Genomic DNA, 25631 nt, shown 5'->3' with positions numbered 1-25631 from the left:
TGTTCATAATGATCTGATATCAAACATTCACGAAACTAAAGAGGCTTTCAAAAGTAATTAAAATAAACTAGGAAAGCTGCAAAAACAAAACCAGCCTGAAAAAAGGCCCATAAACCTACAATGAACAAGCTCCTAAGTTTTCAAACTAAAGATTTTTTTGGGGTTAGGGTGACAATGCCACATAATGTTAGAATCATACATATTATACACGTGTTTTTATTCATTACTTGATTTTTCAGTATGACTGCTACTCTATTATGTAGTGTTGCAATTTCACATATTATATGCGTGTATTTATTTACTTAATCTCTCAGTGCACCTGTCACACTATCAAGTGGTTTTATAATCACGCATTTGCAATATGTGTATTTATTTACTATTACTACGCCCTAAGCTGGGAAAGTATAAACCCTATAGTTCACAAGTTTGAGCATCATAGATGAGCTTGACCTTGCATTGTAGGTGGTCTCGTGTGAGGTCACCGTTGATGGTGGGTCATGAATGTTATGTGAGAGGAGGGTAAGACCTAAATGAGGTTGGGTGAACATGAAAAATAGGGAGGGGGGGGGGGGGGGGGGGGGGGAGTAGGGAAATTTTGTGTGTGAGGGCCAGACAAGCCAACTGGTTGGGGTCCGTACGTTAGAATTTCTTCTTGCACTGACCATCAAGTCAAAATAGACGAAGGGTGAAACAGAAACTTGATCAAAGATCAGAAAATCAGCAAATGGAAGGTGAAATGTGCGCTTACAGAGAAATAAAAAATAAAGAAAAATCTCACAAGCCTTAACATAAAGCAAAGAATAAAGAAGATGAACATAGCACATTATTCCAAGAAACAGTTCTGCTTATTTATTTTGCTCAACCCTAAGGTACAAAAATATTAATAACCCACAAGCGAATATAACGTTCCTATGACTTTCCACACACAACACATCATTACCATGAGAAAACACATTGTATACACCCGTTGTACGCCAAAACTTCTTCCATAGGTACATCAACGTTAAAATGAGCGTTACAAAATAAAGGGGTCTTTTGGGACGGTCAAAACCCGTCACAAAAACATCAAAAAACATTGCAATAGCCCCTTTTACAACAGGCTTGCGACAGCCAATAACACGTCACAACAAAGTGGTATCGTAAATGTTTGGTCAATTATATGCGACGCTTTGAGCACGTCACTATTTACTACAAGCTTGCGATGGCTACCTACACGTTGCAAATCAATGGCCTCGGGTTTTAAAAAAAAAAAAAATTGGGCATCAAATGGGACACCACAATGACATTATTTTAACAACTTCACTAAAATTATTTTATTTGAAATTTACTACAAGTTCCAAACTAAAATAAATGATGTAAATATCTATAAACTACATATGAATTGTTATTAATAATGAACTATAAATTAGGTAAATTATAATACAATGTATTATTATCATATGGAAGTACCAACAAAAGTACGAAAGCAACACTGCACTTGTACTTAAAGTTAGTTGAATGGTCGTATCGATTATAGTATTATACACCAACGACATCATGTAGTCCTTATCTACAACCTGCAACAAGTAACATTTTTTAAACAGATTGCGAAGCTCTCAACACATATGAACACACAGCACTAGAAACAGATTGCAAAGCTCCTAACACATATGAACACAGCACTAGAAACAGATCGCAAAGCTCCTGAAACATATGAACACATAGCATAAGTAAAATTATACATGACCAACTTGTAAGGGAGACAAAGTTGACACTCATATCACCTTTGAATATTTCAGCTTTCCATGGAATTCATTGTAATCTCCCTCTTTAAGTGCCCTCAAACAACTGAATTTTTACAAGAGGAACACACAACATTTTCTAAGATACTTAAACACTAACATATATTACGATTTCTTCACTTATATGGGACATTCCTATTGCAAATAGTATATCAGATATATCAGGAAAATTGGTACTTGTAGAATTAAACTAGCAAGAAAAATGGCTAACCAGAATGTCAAACATGTCCATTGCATACAAATCCTTGGCAATACAAATCTAGAACATGCATACAACCAGTTTCCTCTGCCTCATTGCATTTTCCAATGTGTTTGTGGATAAACGCGATATTGATCAAGTCTCTTCCACTGAAAAACTTCTGGAACCAAAGTCCACAGTACTCAAGGGCCCTACTCCAGTTTCCCTCATGCTCGAAGGTAATGATTTGAGAGCTCAACTTTCAATACCATCACCACAACACAAGAAAAAAAAAACATATCCAAATATAAGAATATTCATATGTTTTGAATATAATTTATCTTTGGGACCTTGGACGGTACTATACACAGAGACATCCTCGAAGCAGTGTGATTAACCAAACTCTCCACCATACCCTGAATGAATTGGAAACCTAGTTGAAATTACACATTTCATCCAACTCTGACAATAAATTGATCATATTTTCACAATGAAGAAAAAAGCATTCTACCCAAGCACTAACTAAATGAATTCAATTTCCCCCAAACTTCTTTCTGGTCCAAATGTCCTAACAGTTCAAAATCAATTTTCCTAATCCCAACAGCAGTACACTAACATTTACCCTATTTTGCCCTTCTACCCAACTTAAGGACAACTAGTTTTCTCAATATAATCAAACTAATGCACTGATTGAAAGAAGTACAATCGCAAACAGATTTATACTAGCAAATTTCAGTTCCATAATAATCAAATTCTATCACATATTTTCATAATTTAAATACTAAAATAGAAGATTATTGGTAAATTTAATACCTTGCAAATAGAAAATTCTCAAATTCCACTGCCCAGCATGATCTCCCAAATTCGCAGCTTTCTGATACAAAGCAATGACCTTCTCCTTGACACCCCTCCCCAGTATATGAGCCTGGTGTCCACCATAGCCATGGGGGACCTAGAAGCCGCACCCCTCACAAACGCGTCGAGCGCCTTGTTCATATTCGGACTGACTCATCCGCGACTGTGCTTGAACCGCTTCCTCCACCGCATGTACATCATCACCTGCCTCAGCTGCTGCAGCGCCTCGCACCAAGCCTTGCACACCAACAACGGCGCTCAGGCTCGGATGGCTGAGCGTCGGCCCGATTCAGCAAGCATAAAAATCAATTCAAAAAGAAAACCCTAAAAATTACTTAACTTACTGAATCAGAAAAGAGGGAAGATGGTTGTAGTGTTTTACAAAATCTCCGATTGTGCTCCGGGATCTCCAATTTTGCTAAAAAGTTTCCGATGATTCCCCCAAAATCTCTGATTGGATTGATTAGGCCTCTTATTTTTCAGTCGAATAGGAAAGTGGAAAAGGTGCAGAGAGAGAAGGATGATTCTAGAGAATGAAAATGAAGGCGCGTTGGATTGTTTTCATCTGAAAATAAAGCGCCAAATTGAAAAATTAAAAAAAAAATCTTTTGTTTGCGACGGCCTTGTTATCCGTCGCACAAAAAGTGCCGTAGAAGGGCCATTTTCTTGTAGCACCAAACTGGAGAACCCTCTTCCAAGATGGTCTGTTGCTAATGTCATCCCACCAAGCAGAGACATGCTTTCTGTCCCTAATCATATACTCCTTCCCCATATGAGCCACCAAGTAGTAAGTGAATGGAAGGTGGCTAAGATCAGCAAGGCTGAAGAAATCACCAGCCAAGTACTTGCTCTTCGACAGCCGCTCCTCGTAAATATCCAGCACTTTTCCCAGCTTTTCCTCACTTTCTTGAATGATCTTGGCGTCTGAAGGAAAACCCAAAACTGAGGCAAACAGAATATGAAGGACCAAGTTGTAGATTAGTGGGTGGAAGTTGTGTGCTTCAACTTCCAGCCATTGCTTCCCAGCAAATTAGTCCCTTGTGACTTGTATTTTTCTGCGTAGTATCTTATGATTGCACGTGATTCTGCAAATCAATGCGATTTAATCAAAAAACTAAAAATTTTCATAAAGACGGACCAGCGGGTTTCTATCTCAAAAGACGTAGTGGAGTCACTAATATGTGTTGTATTTTATTTTGTCAGGTTTCCGATGTCCGACTTTACATTCTTAAACAAGAACTTGTTAAATAATTGATGTAAAGAAGCCAATGAACAAGTGTATTGTAAAGCAAAATTTTATAACTAACTTGCTTCACAAACGTTCCAATGGCAATCTGATGCTCGATACAGTTTCAAATGCAGAACTAAAGTAAACCACAAAAGGGAAATCTCAAAAGATGACAATATTTTGTGTTAAGTCACGTTAATATTTTGTGTTAATTTTTTAATAACCAAAAGAAGACAAAAAAAACAATTTATAAAAAAATGAGAAAGAAAGGGACGGAATAGAAGGAGTGAGAATCCTACTCTATAAATATAAAGCGTGATGTGATGCTAATGTCACGCCAACAATTGGAGTGGAAGGTAGGTGGGGGTGTTCACATCACATGCATACATCCATCCATTTGTGGGTTCCCAAAGGTGGAAAAGGATCCGGAAGACGGGGGTGCTCACATCACATGCATACATCAATCCATTTGTAGGTTCCCAAAGGTAGCAGGAAACCAAGAGAAATTTTTTATTGTGATCAAAATAGGAGTGGTGTACCATGTATTTTTATATAAGTGATGAAAATTTCTATTTTTTAAGTTATTAACATTTTAATACACATATCACAATATTTGTATAGTAACACGTAATGTATCATCTACATTTCAATCACACTAAAAAATTTGTTGGGAATGAAAATTATGTACAACGTATATGGCATATAAATTATAAAGTGGAGGCCATGATAAAAACGAATGAAAAGGTGACAAATGTGTTGAGAAAGGATGTGAAATGCATTGAAGTGGTCGAAATCTTTTTTTTTTTAGGTCAAAAGTGGTGGAAATCTATATGCTCGGTTTTGTATTCATATGAACCAACTAAACAACTGTCCTCTTAATAGCCAGTCATGGGAGATACACGCACGGTATATTTTCGTTTACACAACAGAATCTGTAAAATCCCTTTACTCACACGTTGGACCAAAAGGGGGGCTATAAATTTGACTTAGTAAATAAGATACGCCTTGTTACAAATATAAAATATGCAAATTTCTTTTCTTTTGTTTTAACACCTGCTATTTATGAAATTTGATCTAAGAATCTCCTCCAACAAAGTAGACAGTGAATGCCAATAGCTCAAATGATCATAGACGGAAATTCTGAGTTCAAATCACTCCTAGAAATCCATGGTAGGTTTGCTCGATTTATTAGAAAGAAGTTCTTGTGAAACAAGTGCTGGTTCGAGCATAGGCTATCTCAAAGACAAGCCAACAAAAATTCTTTTTTATGTGCCGACAGAGAAAACAAATTACAAGGGGCAGATCACATTATTCCCACAAGTACTTTCAATTATTTATTTTGACCAAGCCCCATAACTGGTGAATCCAACGTTCATCTTACAATGACTTCTCGCATCATATTTTTTACGTGACAATATTGCGAGGCAGACATATACACTCGTTGCATTCACCAAACTGGAGAACCTTCTTCCAAGATGGTCTGCTGCTAATATCATCCCACCAAGCAGAGACATGCTTTCTGTCCCTTATCATATACTCCTTCCCCATACTATTTGCCAAGTAGTGGGTGAACGGAAGGTGGCTAAGATCAGCAAGGCTGAAAAAATCACCGGCCAAGTACTTGCTCTTCGACAGCCTCTCCTCGTAAATGTCCAACACCTTGCCGACCTTCTCTTCACTCTCCTGGATTATCTTCGGGTCTGAAGAAATTCCCATCGCCGATGCAAACAAAATGTGCGTGACTATGTTGTCGAGTGGCTGGTGATAGTTGCTTGCTTCAACCTCTAGCCACTGTTCCACAAGACCTCTTTCCTCCATCGTCTTTCCTAATAACTCAGTCCCTTGGGACTTATATTTTTCTGCATAGTACCTTATGATTGCACGTGATTCTGCAAATCAAATTTGAACGGTTATATCAAAGAACTTGTTAGATCATTACATTTATGCAGGAAATAAAAAGGAGAACAAGATTTTCATAAAACAATTTGCACAAAAGAGTACAAGTAGCATATATTCAAGCAATAAATGAGAAGATAGAGCAAGGACTGCAATAAGAACTTATGAAGGACAAACTTAAAATACAATTATGAGACAAAGAGTCGGGACAAAAGGAGTAGAGGATGACGTACAAAGACTTGGAAAGAAAATTTGAGAAAATATATGGGATACTTAGAGCTAACGAAAGACTTAACACAAAACTGAGTGCAGTGGCGTTTTAGTATTCAATAAAATTGACCCCACTTAATGAGATAAGACTTTGTTGTTGTATGTTGTGATTAGTAATCAAGCTTTTTAGATTAAACAAAAGTAAATTTATAAAACATAATTACTGGGGTGAATACTACATAACCCTGGCAATGCAGTTATCTGGTCTAAAACACAATCACCTTCAACTTACATCTCAAACAAAGAAAACCCAATCCACAAATTAATATTTATCATCTGCAAGTCAGAAAGGAAAAAATTAAAATTAAAACCGGCATACCAAATAATGTATAATCTCCATCTTGTATGACAGGAACTTGTCCAAAGGGCTACAATAATCAAAGGCAAAGCAATGCAGACAAGATCAATATATACTCCGAAAAAGATTATGGTAGGCAAATAACAACTAACAATTGATTGAATAGCTAACGCTAACCTGTAATTTGAGAAACTCAGGATTTCTTTGTTCACCCTTGAATATATCCATGGGGATGGTCTCAAAATCAATCTCCTTCTCAACAAGGCACACTAGCACACGCTTCGGCGAAGGGTATACAGGGCCATACACCTTTACCACCATTGCAAATGTTGTTGAAAATTGCTAAACCGAGAATTTCTTCTGTGCAGAACGGACTTTGGTGTCCAGTTCTTATATAGACTCTCCAGTTCTTTAGTGGAAGATACTGTATCCCATTTGCTTTGATAAACTATCAGCTCATCACAAAGGGAAGTACAAAACAATAATCATGGAGAAAAGACAGAGAAATTAGTCAATTACCAAAGGTAGGTGGCTACTAAGGTAGTGGCTACTATGATAGGTGGCTACTAGTAGATTTTTCAATGTGTCAGAAACAATATCTGATACATTAAGTATTATAATACAAGTAGTTTAAATTTTTTTAAAGTATCCAACCACTTATATTGTATTATGACATTTGCGGTACCTAATCGCTTTTTCAGCGTACTGAAAAATCTCTCCCCTTAAAAGTGCTCTTATTTGAAATTATGCTTGACTAGGAAATGCCAATCGTTAAAGTCTAATATCATATTATAGGAACACCGAAATATGCCTTCAACTAGGATTATAATAAAAACCGAATGATGCCCCTAAGACAGCCTTGCTTAAAAAAAAGAGGTGTAGTATAGGGCCCCCACAGGACCAATGTGTCCAAAATCTCCAGAAAATATGCCTTCAACTAGAATTATAATAAAAACCCAATTATGCTCCTAAGACAACTTTATTTATTTATTTATTTTAACAAACAATATTATTTAAACTAAAATGTGAGAAAGTTGACTAAGCTTCTCTAAGCAGCTTTAGTAAAAAAAATTAAAATTACAAAATAAATTGAAAAAAAGTTTGAAATTAGGTGCATAAACTAGTATTAGGGGTGATTAACCTTAGTCCCGATTCCCAAACCAAAATTTTCGGGATTCCCAATTTCAAGACCGATCCCAAACCAAATTTTCAGGAATCCCGATATAGTTTCGGTATTTTCGGGACAATGGGAATCCCGAAATATTTTTGAGCTTTTCGGCTTTTCAGCTATAATAACTTGGTTGTGGCTGTGCAGTGTGCAGAATAGCAAATCTGCACTGCATATCTTGGCAGTGCAGTGATCAAAATTTGGCTGGGCTATAACTTGGCTGTGCCTGTGCAGTGTGCAGAATAGCAAATCTGCACTGCATATCTTGGATGTGCACTGCATATCTTGGATGTGCACTGCATATCATATCTTGGCTGTGCAGTGAAGTGATCATCAAAATAAATTAACAATCTGCTGCCTATTCTACACTGCCAATCTGCCTATTCTACTACAAATACATGCAACAAAAATAAATTAACAAATCCAAAAACAGAGTTTACTAGGTTCCTTCAGAATTTCTTCTACGACTGACACAATTTGAGTCAAAGAAGCGGGATATGAACTTATAGTTTACATGTGTGCAAGTGTTCCCATGAGTGAGGATCTATGCATGTGTAAACAGTTTAAAAGCACAGATAATGTCATGCTTTGATGACCATTCCAGCAGCATTACGTTATGAGCAAAATTTCTTTTACCTTGTAAACATAACGAACTGTTCAAATCAAGGTTTCTTTTCTTGTTCTAAATAGTAAAAGAAATCATGACTTCAATCATGATTTCACACTAGGAAGGATAAATCTTACACAATTCATATTGGAGATGCATTCGCATAGCCTATAAGAATATATACATAACCATAATTGGTTGAAAAGAATGAATGGGGTACCTCGCTAAAATCCATATAAATGAATTCAAGTAGACAATCAAGATAATTGATTTCTATAAAGAGAAACCATCAAAGCTCACAACTAACTGGTAGAAGACAAGGATCCTAAACACGATAAAAAGAAGGAAAACGTTTTACAAGGAACAAAGAAACAAAAGTAAAAAAGCTCTGATTGCAGAAGGCATTTTAGAAAACACTAGTCATAGTGTCCGCACGTTGCTGCGGGTGTTATAAGTGTATAAAACATGTAAAAAGTTGGACATTAAACTACAAAATAAGGAGCAAAATTAGTGTCTTCAATATCTAAGTCTCTGCCAAAATGATCTTGGATCTTCAGCTCATGCTGTAAACCTGGGTACTAAAAGAATGTAAATTATTGAAACAATGACAATAAATAATGTCACCTGAATTTCATCTAGGTTTGATCTAGATTTGAACTACATGCTGAGGATCTGAACTACATGTTGATGATCTAAATGAAGGAAGGTAATGGTAACAGTAGAAATTGGTTTGAATTTCAGATGTCATGTGTCAGTGGGTTTTAATTTTTTAGACCACTATGCCTATTATATTTGTAGTAAGGAATGAACATTCACATATAACAGAAGGTTCAGGTTTTATCAAGACATTTCAACACAGTTAACTATCTATGCAGAGCTTTTAAATTAGTTTCCAAAAAGAAAAGTAACGCCTCATTTTGAATTTTATTATCTAAATCTTACCCTCAAGCAATTTTATAGTGATCCCCTGCAAAAGAAACCGGCAAACAAAGAAAAAAGAACAAACGATGAGCAATAAAACTCACAGACCACAATACACAAAATTCCCTATAACGTAAATTGATAAAGCATTTTACCCAATCCAATTGAATTCCTGATCACAACACATAAGATAAACAAATAAACCATTTTATCAAAATAACCATTTAATTTTAAACATTTAAAACCAAAGAGAACCAAACGCGCATATTTGGAAAAAAAAAAATGGAGTGTTTTGAGTATCTAAACCTCACCCTCATCACTTATAAAATGTAGTGGTCCCAATGGAAAGAGAGCTTGCAAAACGGCGTCCCAGCACAAACACAACATATTAAACAAACTTTTGAAGACAAAAAAAATTTTAAAAACCGACAATGAACGATAAAATTCAGAAATCCCAGGACACAAAATCGCAAATGACATAAAAATTAGTAATAAAAGTTATGAAAAAACAGACACCACTTGAGACCAAAGGGCTTGACGCCAACGACGACCCCAAAGGCAAGCAAAATCCCAAACCAGAAAAAATTAAGAGTCCATTCCTCTGTCATATTCTTTTCCCCTGTTTTGCTACCCCTAATCCCAAATGTGTCTTCGATGCTCTTTGTCCAGTTTTTCTATCACCCTAATATCTCACCTGCAAAATCTTAACGCTACTACTTTCCCCCGCCAGCAAACCCTCAACACCCTGTAATGCTATGCTATGTTCTTCCAAATCTATAACAAAAAAATGCACGCATAAACACAATAGAAATTTGCGAAAACCCACAACACAACCTAACTAAAAATCGGACGGATCAAAAGTTTCACCCAAAAGAACCCCCCCATCTCTCTTATCAAATGAATACTCCAAAAGCAATTCAATGGTTGATAACAACCCATTTAAAATTGAACCCCAAAAAAAATTAAAAGCTTCTGAGATTTAAAATTGAACAAAACACAATCCATACATTATAACAAAAACATGCTAGAAATTCACCAATACCCACAGTACTAACCAAGATCCACAAAATCAGCCAAAAGATACAAAATAGGGAAAAAAGCTAAATCTGGAAAAGGGAAAAAAAACCCATTTTGATATTCATATTTAATTATAAACTCACATCATGTGGCATTTTTCAGATGCAGAAAAAAGAAGAACAAATGAATTCCCACGAATGTAACTCTTAAAAAATAAAAAAATTAATTCTACAACAAAACCCAAAAGCAAGCAACCAAAGTTTCTCACCTTAAGCACAACTGTCTTCCAAAGCTGCAGACAAAAGTTCCAGAAAAATAAAAACCTGAATCCCCTGAAATTTAAAAGAAAACCTGATTATACACCCACATGCAAAACCCGATGGCACAAAAATAAAAAATAAACTAAAAATGAGAAGAGAAACAATTTCAACAGAAAATCCATTTACAAATCGAAAATCCATTTGTCAATACCCATAACACAACCTAACTAAAAAACTCACGGATTAAAAGTTTCTCCCCAAAAACCCCATCTCTGTCATCAAACGAAAACTCCGAAAGCAACAACCGATATAAAATTGAACCCAAAAAAAATTAAAAGCTTCTAACATCTAAAATTGAACAGAACACAATCCATACAGTTGCATAAAAAAGTTGTAGATGCAAGATTAGAAGAACTCACCACAAAACTATCCACTTTGAGACCAACAGAGGCGAAGAGAGGAGAGAGCAGACGGCTACGAAAGAAGATAAGCAAAAGAAATGGGAAAAACAATGGACCAAAAGCAGTGAAAAGGAATCACTGCAAAAAGCAGGAAACAAAAGTAACCAGACAAAAATGTTGAAGGGCAAAGTTGAAATAACCAAAAAGAAGCAAGGGCAAAAAGGGAAGCACACTGCCCTAGAACAGTGCCACCCGAGTTTGGGTTTTAGTATGTATAAAATTTAAGTCAGGCTTCCTCCTCCTTTAACCTCTCATTCCCTCTATAACCTCTTCATCGATTTAAAATCCCTAATTCCAAAAGCCTTAATTCAGAAACCCTAATTTCAAAAATTCCTAATTCAAAAACCCAAATTCAAAATGCCTACTTGAATTTGTAATCAAACAATTTGTATGAACTTTGGTTGAGTTCATTGCAAGAATTTCTTACCTTTTGTAATGAAAAGGGGGGCGGACTGAGACCGAGAGCTCGATTTAGGAGCCGAATTTGGGTGGTTTGGACAGTGGGTGAAGGCGTGATTCAGGTGAGGAGTGAGGACTGAGAGGAATGAGGACTGGTGTGGGTAGATTCGAGATTCATGTAATAGATGTGGGATGAGAGACAAATTGGCGAGGAGAGTGGTAAGGTTCCGTTCAAAAGATACCAAGGTGAGGTGAGGTTTGAGTCTAAGGTGAGGTGAATGTCGAGAGACCGAGAGAAAGAGTTAGACACTGGGTTTGATAACTTTGATTTATATGCAACGGTTGAGATTAAATCTCAACATAATCCAACGCCTATTAAAATTCTAAATATATATTTAAAAATTAAATAATATATATATTTTTTTTGGTTTGGTTTGGGATTACCAAAATCCCAAAAACTTGAGACCGATTCTCGTACCGAAATTTCGGGATCAGTTCAGTATTGGGTACCAAAATTTTCGAGAATTTCGGTTTGAGATTTTTTCAATTTGGTTTCGGAAATTTTTCGGTTCGGTTTGGGATTTTTTGGATTTTTTTCCAACCCTAAGTGTTATCACTACCAAAGTGATCATCCACCCACCTTTCAATATATTTTTTTCCCTAGTACAACTATGAACAAAATGTTATTGTCTGCACAAACGTTATTGTTTACTTCGGCCGACGGTCACATGTTATTACATCCACTTATGCTAACATTTGTATCTTTTTATTGATTCCAATGACATATTAATCACATTATCTATCAACATTATAGCACATGAATTAATAATATTATATGGCTCTCAATGAGGCGAATAATCTTGTGTGGTGATGTGGTGATATGTTCTGCTGACTTTTGAACCGAGCAACTTAAGCCAAAGAAGGAACCCTCTCAGCCTTGGGTTATGCAAATCCTATGAAGTTCTAGATCTTCTGTACTAAGTTCGGCAATATCAACTATATTTATGAGAATATAGGTCTGCCTAATTGAAATCGGCATAGATACTCAAAAGAGATGAGTGTCTTAACTGTGAAATGGTTCGGCCGTCTACGTGCCAAACTCTAAATGAAACTTGGGAGTAGTTAATCATAGAGCGCCTCACTTCACCAAAAAAGCTGATGAAGTGATCTCTTTCAATGAAAGAATCAAAGACTCTTTGTCTGCTAAGACTTAATAAAGCAAAGGATAAAGAAGATAGCACATTATTCCAACAAGCACTATTATTTATTTTACCCAACCCCAAGGTACAAAGGTTATTATAAACTGCAAAAGCGAATACAGCGCTCCTCTCACAATAACATCTCACACAACACATCATTGCTACTTCAAAACACATTGTGCACACCCGTTGTACGCCAAAACTTCTTACATAGGTACATCAACGTTAAAATGGGGCACCAAACTGGAGGACTCTTTTCCAAGATGGCCTGTTGCTAATGTCATCCCACCAAGCAAAGACATACTTTCTATCCCTTATCATATACTCCTTCCCCATATTAGCCACCAAGTAGTGAGCGAATGGAAGGTGGCTAAGATCAGCAAGGCTGAAGAAATCACCGGCCAAGTACTTGCTCTTCAACAGCCGCTCCTCGTAAATGTCCAGCACTTTTCCAGCTTTTCCTCGCTCTCTTGAATGATCTTGGGGTCTGAAGGAAAACACAAAACTGAGGCAAATAGAATGTGAAGCACCAAGTTGTTGATTGGTGGGTGGAAGTTTTGTGCTTCAACTTCCAGCCATTGTTCCACAAGCCCTCTTTCCTCAATTGTAGTTCCTAGCAAATTAGTCCCTTGTGACTTGTATTTTTCTGCGCAATATCTTATGATTGCGCAGGATTCTGCGATCAAAGACGATTTTATCAAACTGGAAAGATTTCATAGAGACGGACCAATAGGGTTCTATCTCAAAAGACCTTGGTGCTATTAGTAGTGGAATTACTAACCATGTGTTGTATTTTATTTTTTCAGGTTAACGATGTACAACTTTACATTCTGAAACAAGAACTTGTTAAATCATTGGTGTTAAGAAACCAGTGAGGAAGTGTATTGTCAAACAAAATTTAATAACTAGCTTCACAAACATTCCTATGGCAATCTGAGGCTCCATACAGTTTCAAATGAAGAATTGAATAAACCCACAAAAGGGAAATCTTAAAAGATGATAAATTTGTCCCGCTTAGTTGGTTAAAAGCATTCACCTCTGCAACTAAGATCCCAGAGTTTGATTTCTGATTTCCCTACCATTATCGCTTGTAACACAAACATAAAACAATAAAAAAAAATCATGAGCTAGCAAGAAAGCAGAGCATACCATATAAAGTATAATCCCCATCTTGAATGAGAGGAATTCATCCAAATGGCTGCATTTAAAGAAAATATAATTTTCAGAGTGTTTAAGAGTAAGACAATCACAAACAACTGGATTAAGAGGTGATTAATTAGCTAACCTGTAATTTGAGGAAGTCGGGGTGTTTGTGCTCTCCCTTGAGGAGATTAATGGGGACTGTCTCAAAGTCCACCTCTTTCTCAACGAGGCATACCAGCACACGCTTTGGGGAGGCGTACAGAGGGCCATACACCTTCACCACTATTCCTGTGATATTCTGCAAACTCCAGCTTCTGGTTCTTTACTCATTATCATATAGACTATTAGATGAGCACACACTGTGTGTGTGAACAATCGTCCACCTCCTCTCACGTTCACTTCAAGCGCAACCGCTTCAGTTCATTCAAACTATCCAAAAAACATCATAATTTCTCTTATATGTATGAAAAAATGATGGTGGAACAATTCCTCTTAATAAGTGCATATTTTTCATCTTATGTAAATATTTCGATATAAAATTACTATTTTGCTTTCTTTATGTAAATATTGTGTATCAAAAGTAAGGACAAAATAGGAAAAGAAAAAAGAAAAAGTTCAAAATATACCAAATTACTATTTTAACCTCCTCATGTCATCATTGTGTATTAAAAAATAAGGGCAAAATTGAAAGAAAATGGGACAAAAATTTGACAAGCCTTTTCTCTTAGCATAATAGAATAGATAAGGCGTGACGTGGTACTAATGACACGCCAACGATTGGAGTGGAGACTTGAGGGTAGGTGGGACTGCTCACATCACATGCATACATCCATCCATTTGTAGCTTCCTAAAGGTAGCAGGGGAATGACAATTATGTACAATATATGTGGCGTATAATGAAATGGAGGCCATGACAAAAACGAGAAAAAAGGAGACAAATGTGATGAGAAAGCATGTGAAATGCATTCAAGTTGTGGAAATCCATCTGCCCTCTTTCGTATTCATACGATCCAACCAAACAGCTTCCTTCTTCATAGGCAGGCAGGCATGAGAGATAATTACATGCACGGTATATCTTCGATTACACAACGGAATCTTCAGACCCCCTCTCGTCATACGTCATACCAGAAGGGAGGCTGCAAGTTTGGCTTAGTAAATAAGATGTGCCTTGTTGCAGAGACGTAGAAGATATGTCAATTGGTGGAAAATATTAATATTTCGGTTTACTTTAATGTTTGGTTTTTTGGGCTTAGTCCTTTAACATTAAGGTTTCGGTTTCTTAACCTTTAAGGTTAGGGTTAGTTTGTTATAAAAAGCATACTTGTTATTCAATCGAAATAAGTTTGTTATGATGTAATAATATCTTTTGATTTTGTAGCCGTTTCAGCATTCTTGTTTATTAATTATATTCTTATTATTGTGTAATATTGTTAGTGGTGCACTCTGATATTCAACTCAATTTCTTTTCTTTTGATTCAACAACGGTTATTCATGAAATTTGATCTAGAATCACCTCCGCCAAAGTAGACATTAAATACCGATGGGTCAAATGATCATAGACGGAAATTCCAAGTTCAAATCACTCCTAGAAATCCATTCTACGTTTGCTCGATTTATTAGAAAGAAGTTCGTGAAACAATTGCCAGTTCGGGAATAGGATATCCCTAAAGACAAACTATCCTATACCCAAATTGGCAGAGTCCTCAATAAGCCACCAACTTTATAAAACGTTCCCAAATTCAGCTTAAGTGATAGGCATTCATGATCCATAAATCGATTGAAATCATTAGTTACGCATCCAGCAAAAATGCTTTATTATGTGTTGAAGCAATTTACAAGGGAACTGGATCCCCTCCTGAGCTTAGGAGGATGAGCCTCCTGAGCAGAGGATCCGAGCTCTTGAAATTTCATCCAATGACTGTAATTATTAGAACTTTTAGATGAGCCCCCTAACTTTTAGAGATCCTTTATTTGTAGTTGTTGGATCAAATTTTAACGGCCCGTGTAATTTGCCCAGAAAGCTTAGCCTCCTAAGCTCAAGAGGGGATCCAATTCCATTTACAAGGGGCAGATTACACTATTCCTACCAGTACTTTCAATTATTTATTTTGACCAGGCCCCATAATCGGTGAATTCAACGTTCATCTTACAATAACTCCTCAAATCATATTCTTAACATGACAATATTACGTGATAGACATTGTATACACTCGTTACATGCAACAAGTTCTTCGAATACCTTAAAACGGAGCACCAAACTGGAGAACCTTCTTCCAAGATGGTCGGCTGCTAATATCATCCCACCAAGCAAAGACATGCTTTCTGTCCCTTATCATATACTCCTTCCCCATACTATTTGCCAAGTAGTGGGTGAACGGAAGGTGGCTAAGATCAGCAAGGCTGAAAAAATCACCGGCCAAGTACTTGCTCTTCGACAGCCTCTCCTCTCCTCGTAAATGCCCAGCACCTTCCCAAGCTTCTCTTCACTCTCCTGAATTATCTTCGGGTCTGAAGGAAATCCTAACACCGAGGCAAACAAAATGTCTATCACTAATTTGTCGTGTGGCGGGTGATAGTTGCTTGCTTCAACCTCTAGCCCCTGTTCCACAATGCCTCTTTCCTCAATCGTCTTTCCAAGTAAATCCCTTGTGAGCTGTATTTTTCTGCGTAGTACCTTATGATTGCGTGTGATTCTGCAGACCAAATTTGACCGGTTTTATCACAAATGTTAGATCATTATATTTATGCAGAAAAGAAAAAGGAGAACAAGGCTTTCATCAAACAATTTGCACAAAATTTCTTGCTGCACAAACATTCAAATGTTTATTTGATGCTTCACACATATTTAAAATCACGTCCAAATTTTATATATCAGGATGCAAATTTTTTCTTTATAATGTCAATTGCTAATTCTTTAGTTTCTAATTGGGTTGCTATCTCCGTTCGGAGGCACGTTTTTTTTTTTTTTATGCAGTGTAGCAAATTTAACTTTGCTACCCAAATGATAGCTGCTTTGGAGATACTCTTATTTGAACTCATGCTTGATTGGCGAAAGCCAATCGTAGAGGTCTAGCATCATATTATAGGAACATCCCCACCCACCCCCAAGGACCAAGGTGCCCTAAATCTCCATAAAATGTCTTCAACTATAAAAACCGAATGATGCTCCTAAGACAGCCTTATTATAAAAGAATGAGTTGAAAAATGTTTGAAATTAGTTGCGTAAACTTGAAAATTACATCAAATTTCTTGAAATTGTGGCATCTTTGTACATATAAAGAACTATTATGTTGACAAATATCTTAAAGCATGTCGTAATGCTTAATTATCTTTTGATACTGTCAGACTGGCATTCTAATGTAAGAAAAGAAACTTCTCTCTTTCAATAGAGATTCTCTCTTACAATCATGTTTTTTAATTTCAATGGCATTCCTGGACCAATGAATAATTGTTACGTGTTTACAAAATGAAACCGTCCAATAAATCTTTAATATGTGATGAAATGGTTGCAAGAGAGAATCGCTCTTTCCATTGATATGGTCTGTAAACACCCAAACCATATTAACGAGCAATTAGTTTTGTCATGTGCCAAGAAGTTAAAGTCCCACATCGGAAAATTAAGAACCTCACAGAATTTTGAGAGAATTTCCAATACCTCTGTACACATTATAAGCAGCTCAGTATGCTGCCATAGCATGACTATATTGACACAGTAATAAAACTTTCCAGAATCCACTTCATTGGCTTTTTGATGCAAAAGCCAATTACCAATTTCACCATATATCCAACAAACTTCAAATCTAGGGTTTTTGTAAAGAGCTCATTTTTCTCACCAACAACAGGTATCTTGTGGAGCAAGCAACAAAATGGGATAACACCACCACTGTCATCAGAACGAAACCACTGATTTCGGCTGCGATGAAGATTGCAACTGAGAAAGGGCTGTATCGCTCTCATCATTCTCGTCAAAAACAATCGGCTTCCCCTCAATATTTTTTCTGCAAAACCAAATAGAGTTCATTGTCAGATTTTCTGCCAAGGAAAATCAATGCATCTTTAGCACTGAAGAACATTGTGAAAACAGAATGCAATGCCTACCTCTGAGAGATGAAACTCTCTTCGGACAATGCCTTTTCCAATCTTTCTTCAAATGGAGTTGCGTGCCAACTCACTTTCTGATCCTGCAAATTCAAAATCTACCTTCACACACTGCTTTAAAGATCGAAGGCTGAAAAAAGAAGTAGAAGGCAGTCAAACAAACCTCCTTGTATTTATTTGTTGAGTTTGGGATTCCGTTCCCATCCCACCACTTGGGTGAGACACGAGTAGGCTTATCTTCGTTCCAGTGAGTAGCAACAAGCCCAATGATAGGCCTGTCCCCAGGAGTTCTTCCAAAATGACGAGTTTGGCTGGGAACATAACCAAACTGATTGTTGTTATCTTGAGTTACTGGCTTCAACCAGGTGGACAAACTTGATTCCACATTGACCTCTTGTCCAGATGAAATTTGTTTCACCCCCTCTTTTGATATAGGAGTTGCATTTCCCCAGTGGTTAAGAGATTCTCTTTGCTCAACAGAAAGTCCATGTGAGTTAGGATCTTCGTCTTTCAGTACATTCTGTTGAGAGATGCCGTCTCCAGGGTTTTGCACTGAATACACGTACTGGGACCTGATTCGAGCCTTTCCATTTGGAAAGTTTTCCAGGTTTGCAGGGAAAACGGTTCCTGGTGTCTGCATCTCATCAGAAAGGGTTAGTGGGGTTGGATAAACTGAAGGCCTTGATATGCTCTGTTTTCCTGGAGTTTCACATACTTTTGAACTCTGGTTATAATTTTCGGATGAAGAACCTCTGGAGGAATTTGTATCATTATTGCAATCAAAGCGAACAGCCTTGCTCCTGAACTGGACATCTGGAGTTGTAATATTCTCAGTCCGATTAGTATGACTCTTGACCGTTGAATCAGTACCCATTCCGCTGCCTCCAGAAGAGCTGATTGTGGTCCTACCATTATTCTGTTGGTTCGATACAAAACTATAGATACAAAATGAAATTGGGAAAATGTCAGTTATATTTACTTGTATTAAATAGTTCCTCAAAGTCCAGGCAGCAGACCAACAAAAAAAAGACCAATTTTTCTCTCCTAAAAAAGAATGAGATGGCCAAAAAAACTTCATTGCTAATACTAGTACAGAGTGAAATTCTGGTTTAGCAAACCTCCCATCCCATCTATAAGCTGCAAATGTACTAATGCTCAAGCATTCAAAACAGTTATAAGTAGAACCTGCTAGGCGTATGCTGAGAAGGACCTGAACCCTTTCCCCACTCTTCATTGAACTTCAAAGGCGTAGGGGGCTGATCTGGTTGATCCAACTCTTGCTGAAAATTTTTAATGGATGTGTTTGGAAGCTGTGAGTTGAATTTTGGAGGCTCTGAATCTCTATCACGATGGGGTGAGCCATTCAACCTTGAAGACACTTTACGAATTTCAGCTGGTGTTTCGGCTATGGTGCCACAAGCTTTAAGAAACTTGGCCTGCAGAATAAGGTGCAGTGCATAGGTAAAAGCATTATCTTTTTAGCAGTACGCAAAATTCATATAACTAAAGACTTAATCTAGAAATGTATCCAAAACAGTGTAACCTAGAAACAATGACATTACTTAAACATACTGCACAAGACGGGAGTCAAAGCTCCACTGACTTCCACAAGTTCTAACTTCTGAAGCAACACTTTGGAACTGAAGCGTGTCGCTCCAATTAAACACCATGTACTGGAAAACAAAGTCTTTGTTTCAGAGTATAAATTGGAGTACATGACAACAATGTAGCCTTATTTCACTTCAAGCGATTGAGATAAGGACGGTAAGGTTATAACATTTGAAACCACCTAGAAAATTGATTGGCAAAAATGGGCATTTGAATTATGTAATTTCTGAGCGTTACGCATAGAAAATAATTTAATCTGAACTGTTATACTTAATATATTACCTACATTGAACTTTGAATCCGCTAGCTCACAAGGGAAAACGTACCTCATTCCTGAGCTCCTTGTCAATTTGTGGAGACACATAAGAAGCACTTTCCCTATCTTTGATTGGAGAACCTTCTTTCTCTTTGAGAGTTATATACAAATCAGACCAGAAAAAGTAAGATCAGCAACGAGATATATAGATTCAGATCGAATAAATTAGTTTATGTGCATGGACTAAAGATAATCTACCTTCAGCTGAAAATAGAGAAGACAAACGGTTTCGAGATATCACAACTTCCTGATAAAATAAAGGAAACAGAAAAACAAGAAATCAGTGTAAAATTATACATAACCCACTAATCTACTGTTTGGCAGCTGAGAAAATGAAATTGAAATAGCGATAAGCAACATTTCATTGTTGGGTTATTGATTTGGGGAAAATAGAGGCCGCAAAAGCTGAATCAGGAGGTGGGAAATGGAAAGATGGAGGAAGAGATGAGAGGAGGAAGTGATTGAAGTGGGAGGATAAATTTACACAGGGATAAAGGAAAAAGAGAACCACCATATAGGGTGGAAAATCCATCACCACTATGGATGGAAGAACCATAAAAGTTGGAAAAAGAAGAGGTGCCGCTGCATAGGGCAGCGGAAAAACCAGAACGAGTTCAGGGCTTTTTAGAAGAGAGCTTTTTTTTTGGATTCCAATTTCAATGATACCGGCAGCACCCAGATCAAAATTGAAACTACCAGAAATCTAAAATCTTTAATCTCAGGCTAAATTCAAGATCAAGATTAGTACTTTAACACTCAATTGACTCTAATTTCTCAAATTTTCACAGAAACACTGGTAATTCGCAGCAGAGTAAAAATGGCCCCTGAAAAGAAAAACATTTTCCCGGACTTTCTCGGGAACCAAACGGAAACCTTACCGTCTGGGGGTTACGAGAGGACTGAGAAACAAGGTGAGGCCGAGAGCGAAGGTGGCGATCGTCCTTGACCCGAAAGCAACCGAAGAAGCAGCCCATTACTCGCGAAATCGACCTGTCAAGAAACCTCAACGCGTATCTGCACAGATGCCCTATTCCGCGCTTCAACAGCGAGCATAACATCGATTTCGTAAAATAAATGGGGAAAAAAAAGGGAGAATCCAAAACCCTAGCTTGTTCTTGGTTTTTCTTTTTTAGGTGAATTATTGATTCAGGAGAGAGAGAGAGAGAGAGAGAGAGAGAGAGAGGGAGAGAAGGAGACGAATTGGAGTTGATGGGTCGTTTTTGAATTTTGAACAAACAAAACGAGGGAAACGGATACGCCTCGCCAGACGGGGTGCGTTTTGGGTGTGAAGGTACTCGATCGAGTGCGAGGTACAATGTACTCGCTCTGTGGACGTGAAACGTGGAGCGAGTTGTGATGATTTTGTAATAATGTTAAAGTATTGGGGCTTAAATGGAAATAAGCTTATGGGGGAAGCGCGAGTATTTGTTGGATATGGAAGTGAAGGGTGTAGGGAATTAAGGATGCTTAAGTAAGAATGTCTGTGATTAGAGGTTTAATTGTTTGGACAAATAACGTCTATCTATGTATCTCTGTACAAATTGTCGTTACTATATTCCTTCTTCTGTTTTAATAACTGGATACATAGCACTTACTACAGTTTACTGATATTCTTCTTCATTTGTAAGTGTGAAATCTTAGACTTATTCTCATCAAATGCGAATTTGAACCACATTATTGTTAGCTCATTCTGATACTAAGTCCACTCTCTCTCTCTTTTAGTGTAGATAATCATTTATAATAACAATAATAATAGGGAATTGTTATTGGCATTCCAAAATTCTCATTCTACACTCCAAACTTTCTATATTTAGAAAGAAAAATACACAGAAGTGTAGAATGACAATTTTGGAATGCCAATAACACTTCCCATATAATTAGATTCATCAAATATAGAGTAATAAGTGGATCTGGATCGTCCAATATGTACAAATAAAATATGAAAATATTCACAAATAAAACTAATTACAAATAGGTTGAAAAAATTGAGCTGTTATTGAATTTAGTCGAAGTTTCTTTAATTTTTAACTTTAGTTTAATTTCTCAATTCTTTTTTTTTCATTTTTACTCAGAATTTTAATTTGAATATTTAAATATAAAAATCAAACCACTTTCATGGAAAATATTTAAAAGAAAATTTATATGTTATTATGTATAATTCCTATGTCACAGATTGATAAAATACAATTAACATGTGATAAATGTATCTACAAAATTAAATAAAAATTATCTAGCTATCAGGGCGATTCACCATTTGTGATTACAAATTTTTCATTAAAAAGAGAATATGAGGGAGACCGAATTGACAATAAATATATAAAGTGGATTGTATCTTGGTTAGTATGTTATTCATTTTTTATTTGTTTGCTTATGTTGAGAGTGTGAATCTCACATCAAGAAAAGAAAGATTGTGCATGGACTTATAAGTAGTTGGACTACTTCTCATATTGCCAATTAGTTTTATGATAGAATCTCAACTTTCTTCAGTTTATAATGTGATACTCTCTATATCTAATACGAGAATTTGAACTTAAATTTAAGGAAGGAACACAACACACCATCCTGACTAATTGGCCTAATTAAACCACACTTGTAGTATGCTACCAATTGTTGATTGTTTCAACAAAAGTAAAGCTAGCCCCATGGTTTTCTTACCCCTTTTCATGATGTGTAATATGGTGCACTATGCAAGTGCGACGTAGCTGTGTAGGGTGGCATGTCATACAAACAAAGGACATGAAAAGCAAAGGTTACCACAATACATACTAAAAGTTACTTTCTTTCAAGTCATTGGGTCTGAGATCACGAGGGAGACCTAATTATCCAAAGTTCTAAACTATGATATGTTGAAGCCAAGTTGTCCATTGCACCATAAGCTTAGTGAAGACGAGGTTTTCTCTTCTGGGCACATGTGTGCATCAAGTGCGCATGCACCAAACACAATCAAATCCCATCCTTCCATTTTCATAGCTTAAAAACGAGCGGATGTGATGAGTCTGGTCCGCTCATGCAGTGGCTAAGCGAAGATTTCATGTGTGAGAAGGTTTCTCACATACAGAGGTAATTTGAATTCAGAACGTGAGAGATTTGAGTAATTTGCATAAAAATTGATAGACCCTAAATTCAACAAAGAGAACTAAAAACATTACACAAACCCATAAACTCAAATATGAGGTAAAGAGTAAGCAAGAAATTTTAAAAATATAAGTTAAAGCCAAAGAAAAGTTGATAGAATGACGAATGGAAGGGAAGATTGCACCGCTTTAAGAGGGATTGAGAGAAAAATGAGGTCAGGTTTGGAATAGAAAATAATTTAGACTGAGAACACACTTGAATTTTAAGAAAATTAATTAGACTGATACGTAGTAGTAAAATCTACGTAGTAAGAAGAATAAAAAGAGAATAAATATGAACCATTCTGGCCTCTTAGTGGCTCCGCTCCTGTGCTCATGCGCAAACCATGCACATGGCGCTATGCTTGGGGGGAGAAAATCTATAATGAGGACAGTACAATTAATTGAGTAATTAGGTCCACAAAGGTGTTTTAGCTCATTCTTGAAGAATGGTCCTAGGCCGAACTATACTATGAAACTTGGGCCTAATGAAGTCTTGTTTTTCGTTTTCATTTTTTCCAGACTGTTTTTAATGTAATCCAATTTAGGGAGAGGATTGAATTAGGACGTAACAAAGCGAGCACATTACCTGCCCTTTTGACCTTTTTATATCAGATCTTCTAGGTTCTAGTTGTCAAATTTTCAAAACTAGTGAGCTATATATACGGATGTGACTTTTCAAATACAAGTTTGTTAACCCACGTGATAATTTGAAGACTAAAAGTTGTTGTTTCTAAACTTTGTTCCAACATACTGCACAAAATTTGGTATTATTTTAACTATATATCTCATCATGTGACCTTCTTTTTTTATTATTTCATTTTAATATACCTTCACAAAGACATGTTTGAATAATCTGAAAAGAAAAAAAACATTTGAAGAGTGGGATAGAGACTCTTCAAGATTTCATGTGTGAGAATGTTTTTCACATATATAGATAATTTAAATTCAGAACTTAAGAAATTTGAGTAATTTGCATAAAAATTTATAGACCCTAAATTCAACAAAGAGAACCAAACACAATACACAAACCTAGAAACTCAAATATGAGGTAAAGAGTAAGCAAGAAAATTTTAAAATATAAATTAAAGCCAAGGAAAAGTTGATAGAACGAGTGGAAGGGAAGATTGCACCGCATTAAGAGGGATGGAGAGAAAAATACGGTCTGGCTTGGAACAGAAAAGAGTTTAGATTGAGAACACACTTGAATTTTAAGGATATTAGACTAATATGCATCACTAAAATCTGTATAGTAAAAAGAAGAAAGAAGAAGAAGAATAAAACAGAGACCATTTTGGTCCTTTAATAGCTCTGTCACTGCGCTCATGTGCAAACCATGCATATGGAGCTATGCTTGGGGGAGAAAATCTATAGTGAGGATAGTACATGATAATTGAGTTATTAGGTACACAAAGGTGTTTTAGCTCAGTCTTGATGACTGAGGACTAAACAAAGCGAGCAAATTGCCTGACCTTTTGACCTTTTTTATATCAGGTATTCTAGGTTCTTGTTGTCAAATTTTCAAAACTAATGAGCTATATTTACGGCCTATATAGTTATGTTGTTGTCAGTATAGTGTAAATTTCATCATTTTTATTGAAAGAAATTAGTAACATCCAAATTTGAATACGCGCAAGTGTGGAGCCAAAAATAATCATAAGGCGACACGTGAATTTTTGGATAGAAGAGGACAAAATTACCCTTGAGACATACCAGGATTCCTACTCGCGAGCAGCAAACAATCATCCCTCAACCAAGTCAAAAGTGCCCAAAATAGGTAACAGTTCAAAATCTATCTCATCAGAGCAACTCTACCGTTGGAGTTTGCTCGGGGGACAGTGGACCAAACAGGGCTCCATAGCCCAGCAGCAATCCTCCAGCGTCGGGAGCTCGAGGTGGACCTGACACAGGGCTGACGTCAGCTTGGCGTCAGTCACAATTTTAAATTTTTTTCTATCAGGCGCGTGTGCCTAACCCGCGCGTGGGGGCGCATCAGCAAACAAGTTTCAGACCGTAGGAGCCCATGGTGCAATCGACCTCAGTTACCGTTGAGAAGTCACGTGGCTTCCCACAGTCCGTTTGATCTCAATGGCTCTTTAAAATGGGTTGTCAGATATGCAACGGTAATAAAAAAAATTCTGATTTAATATCAACCGTTCAATCTGAGATCGACAGTTGATATTAATCTGCTTTATAAATAAAAAATAAAAGAAAAAATAGTTTTAAAATTAAGAAAAGTTACCGTTGTGACACGTGGCACAATCTGGAATGTTGGAATTCAAAAATTTTTTATGTCCAACGGCAGAGATTAATTAGTTGAATAAAAATTTTTAAAAAATTGTAAAAAATTCGAAAAAAATATGAAAAAAATAATTGTTTTTACTTTTCTATAAATACCTTCTCATTATCATCTACCTTACACCACAATTTCATATTTTCTCAGCTACTTTCAATCACATTCCTATATTTATCTCAAAGTTTCAATTCATTTTTTTTCAACAAAATGACTACTGATGCAGGTACGAATTGGTTGCTTCTTGAAGATGTTGCGTTGTGTACTAGCTGGGTTGAAGTTACTCATAGTTCGCTTACGGGTAATGAGATGCAGTTGCGAGAAATGTGGAGTCTTATTCATACCAATTATCTTGAGAAAATTGGTGGGAAAAGAACCAAATAATCGATGTCCAGTCGTTGGAAATTACTTAGCCAATCGTTTAGTACGTGGAGAGACGTCTTGGCACAAGCTAGTACTAATATTCGAAGTGGGGAAAATTACTTGGATCAGGTAACAATATATTATTTATTTGTTTGTACT

At 36.6% G+C, this 25631-nt stretch overlaps 2 protein-coding genes, 1 long non-coding RNA gene and 1 pseudogene across 14 annotated transcripts; all 4 read right to left on the bottom strand.

Annotated features, from left to right (window-relative positions):
* Window positions 1-1446: 1446 nt before the first annotated feature.
* On the bottom strand, window positions 1447-3898 carry LOC137740903 (uncharacterized). 2 transcript variants are annotated; one of them, XR_015966286.1, is made up of 4 exons: window positions 3197-3898; window positions 1993-3086; window positions 1764-1827; window positions 1447-1683 (listed from the first exon to the last, which is right to left on the bottom strand). It is a non-coding gene; the product is annotated as an uncharacterized LOC137740903 (long non-coding RNA). The 2 variants fall into 2 exon arrangements; XR_015966285.1 differs by having other exon boundaries at window positions 1764-3086.
* Window positions 3899-5180: 1282 nt separating this feature from the next.
* On the bottom strand, window positions 5181-11030 carry LOC137739759 (glutathione S-transferase F9). Of its 7 annotated transcripts, none has more exons than XM_088699591.1 (6): window positions 10899-11030; window positions 10488-10551; window positions 9224-9248; window positions 6684-6954; window positions 6528-6576; window positions 5181-5931 (listed from the first exon to the last, which is right to left on the bottom strand). In XM_088699591.1, exons 4-6 carry the CDS (start codon window positions 6825-6827, stop codon window positions 5447-5449), a joined length of 678 nt encoding a protein of 225 aa, XP_088555717.1. In that variant the 5' UTR covers window positions 6828-6954; window positions 9224-9248; window positions 10488-10551; window positions 10899-11030; the 3' UTR covers window positions 5181-5446. The 7 variants fall into 7 exon arrangements, with proteins under 7 accessions (XP_088555717.1, XP_088555719.1, XP_088555716.1 ...); XM_088699593.1 differs by having other exon boundaries at window positions 6684-6930; XM_088699590.1 differs by having other exon boundaries at window positions 6684-9248.
* Window positions 11031-12581: 1551 nt separating this feature from the next.
* Window positions 12582-14804, bottom strand: LOC137741158 (glutathione S-transferase F9-like; annotated as a pseudogene). Its single transcript, XR_015967016.1, has 4 exons — window positions 14767-14804; window positions 13824-14001; window positions 13688-13736; window positions 12582-13214 (listed from the first exon to the last, which is right to left on the bottom strand). The product of XR_015967016.1 is annotated as a glutathione S-transferase F9-like (transcript).
* Window positions 14805-17298: 2494 nt separating this feature from the next.
* LOC137741131 (protein JASON) lies at window positions 17299-20913 on the bottom strand. 4 transcript variants are annotated; one of them, XM_088699587.1, is made up of 9 exons: window positions 20582-20899; window positions 19902-19950; window positions 19714-19793; window positions 19387-19452; window positions 18965-19215; window positions 18495-18714; window positions 17943-18413; window positions 17780-17862; window positions 17299-17679 (listed from the first exon to the last, which is right to left on the bottom strand). In XM_088699587.1, exons 1-9 carry the CDS (start codon window positions 20759-20761, stop codon window positions 17571-17573), a joined length of 1509 nt encoding a protein of 502 aa, XP_088555713.1. In that variant the 5' UTR covers window positions 20762-20899; the 3' UTR covers window positions 17299-17570. The 4 variants fall into 4 exon arrangements, with proteins under 4 accessions (XP_088555713.1, XP_088555712.1, XP_088555715.1 ...); XM_088699586.1 differs by having other exon boundaries at window positions 17943-18714; window positions 20582-20898; XM_088699589.1 differs by lacking the exon at window positions 19387-19452 and having other exon boundaries at window positions 20582-20898.
* Window positions 20914-25631: the final 4718 nt, after the last annotated feature.

This window comes from Pyrus communis, chromosome 9, assembly GCF_041283825.1.
Source record: "Pyrus communis isolate YQ-2024b chromosome 9, ASM4128382v1, whole genome shotgun sequence".
NCBI classification, from domain to species: domain Eukaryota; kingdom Viridiplantae; phylum Streptophyta; class Magnoliopsida; order Rosales; family Rosaceae; genus Pyrus; species Pyrus communis.
This window is presented reverse-complemented; position numbering and strand designations above follow the sequence as displayed.